The sequence below is a fragment of the Cryptomeria japonica genome, chromosome 2 (genome assembly GCF_030272615.1).
Source record: "Cryptomeria japonica chromosome 2, Sugi_1.0, whole genome shotgun sequence".
In the NCBI taxonomy this organism is placed as follows: domain Eukaryota; kingdom Viridiplantae; phylum Streptophyta; class Pinopsida; order Cupressales; family Cupressaceae; genus Cryptomeria; species Cryptomeria japonica.
Window position 1 is genome coordinate 282,067,908 of NC_081406.1, and position 2,385 is coordinate 282,070,292.

Genomic DNA, 2,385 nt, shown 5'->3' on the forward strand with positions numbered 1-2,385 from the left:
TGTATGTAGTTTGGTTGATATTTATCAGAGGAGTGCCAATATAAATCCAGATGTTAATTTCTCTTTGTTTAGTACAATTGAAGTTGAACCCTCTATGTATGAAGAAGCAGTGAAAGAAACCGTGTAGGTTAATGCTATGAATGATGAGATGAATTCCATTCATAAGAATAATACTTGGGAATTAGTTCCACTTCCTAAAGGTAAATAGGTGATTGGTGTGAAATGGATATACAAAGTCAAATATCATGCAAATGGTTTAGTGGAATGACATACGGCAAGACTAGTTGCCAAGGGGTTTGCACAAACTCCTAGAGTGGATTATGCATAAACTTTTGCTCCTATGGCTTGACTTGGTACAGTCAATATTATATTGACTATTGCAGCACAATACAAGTGACCAATATTTTAGATGGATGTGAAATCAGCATTCGTTAATGGTTACATAGATGAAGAAGTTTATGTCGAACAACCTATGGGTTATGAAGTTCCAAAAAAAGAACACTTAGTCTACAAGTTGAAGAAAGCTCTTTATGGGTTGAAGCAAGCTTCTCGTGCCTGGTATGTTAGAATTGATAATTATTTCATGAAGAAAGGATTCAATAGAAGCCACTCAGAGCCTACCTTGTATGTCCAACATATTGGTTGATATTCTCATTGTTTGCCTCTATCCTAATGATCTTATTTATATAGGTAATAGCAAAGCTTTCATGGAGAAGTTTCAAGCAGAAATGAAACAAAAATTTATGTCAAATCTGAGACTCATGCACTATTTTCTTGGTGTGGAAGTACAACAAACATCAGTAGGTATATTTATTTTCCAAACCAAGTATGTAGTTGATTTATTGAAGAAGTTTGGAATGGAGGCATGCAAAGCACTTGCAACCCGCATAGCACTTGGTGAAAAATTAACCAAGGAAGATGCTAGTCCTAAGGTTGATGCTACTCGTTATAGGAGTTTGGTTGGCAGCCTCATGTACCTCACAACTAGTAGGCCAGATATTATGTATGTTGTGAGCCTCATCTCTCGATTCATGCAGGATCCACATGAATCACATTGGCGGGCTGCTAAAAGAATCATGAGGTATGTGAGTGGTACACAACATTTTGGAATTCAATATTCTCCCACTGAAAAGTTTGAGCTAGTTGGTTATATAGATTCAGATTGGGCCAGTTTAGTGGATGATAGGAAATCTACATCTAGTTATGTTTTTTCATTTGGCTCTGGAGTTGTATCTTGGAGCAGTAAGAAACAGGCCACAATGGCTTTTTCTTCAGCAGGAGTGGAATGCATGGCAGCTTCATCAGCAAGTTCTTAAGTAGTATGGATTAGAAGGATATTGACAGATCTACATTTGGTTCTAGAGCATCCAACCACCATCTATTCCGATAACAATAGCACTATTGCCATGGCAAAGAATCTTGTGTTTCATGCCAGAACGAAGCACATAAAGATCCGTCATCATTACATTCATGAATTGGTTCAAGATGGACACGCGGAGTTGCAATTCCGTCCTCCATCTGAACAAGTTGCAAACATATTTACCAAAGCTCTTCCCATAGCCACCTTTATTACTTTCCGAAATTAGTTGGGACTCACCTCCATTGATCATTCAGGAGGAGATTGAAGATAATCATGAATGATGCAAAGATGTCGGCTACACTAGAGATTTGTTTTTTTTGTTTTTTTAATAAAACAACAATTTAGAAACTGCAAGGATAGACATAGTTTTAGATTTTTATTTTTTCGTTTTAATTCTGGTTAACGTTGTTGTATACAGAGTAAGACAATTGCTTTTTAGTTTTTTTAGCTTTGTTTTAATCTTTTATTCTAATAGGTGATGATCAACACTCTCTATAAATCAAGACTATGTAATTACAATTCTGGGTTAAGTTTTTCAATACTAGTTTTATAAATACAATTTGCATAGAATTTCAGTTTTTTTTTTTTCTCAGTTATGAGTTTGTTTTAAGTCTCTTTCAGCTTGTGTGTATGTTAAAAATTTATCATAATCTTTTAATTTGTACACAAATTACTAATTTAACACTCATATTCTTTTATACATTTAGATATTTAAATTTACAAATTTGAAATCTTGAATAAAATTTATACAATTCTAAGAAATTTTTATTCAGCGCGCATATTTTTTAAATCTTGAAAAAAATCTCTTCTTTTACAATTTATGAAATGTAAATAAAAGATATTAGGTTGCAAAACAACATATTCTTTTCAACTTGTATTTTTATCTAACAAATAATTAATTAAATTAATAAATTTTGAGTCAAACAAATTAGAAAAAAACAATAGATAAATTTATCTTTTATATTAGCTTTTCAATCCAATCTTGAGAAAATTATGAATTTTTTTGAAACTTAAAAACAATTATA

The 2,385-nt window shown here is 32.5% G+C and overlaps 1 protein-coding gene across 1 annotated transcript; it reads left to right on the plus strand.

The window, feature by feature from the left end:
• Positions 1 to 707: 707 nt before the first annotated feature.
• On the plus strand, positions 708 to 1,316 carry LOC131054462 (secreted RxLR effector protein 161-like). Its single transcript, XM_057988992.2, has one exon. The coding sequence runs from the start codon at positions 708 to 710 to the stop codon at positions 1,314 to 1,316; it is 609 nt and encodes a 202-aa protein (XP_057844975.2).
• The last annotated feature ends 1,069 nt before the right edge of the window (positions 1,317 to 2,385 follow it).

Excerpts from the sequence above, each read along its gene's own strand:
- LOC131054462 (XM_057988992.2), top strand. The coding sequence starts at position 708 with ATGGAGAAGTTTCAAGCAGAAATGAAACAAAAATTTATGTCAAATCTG.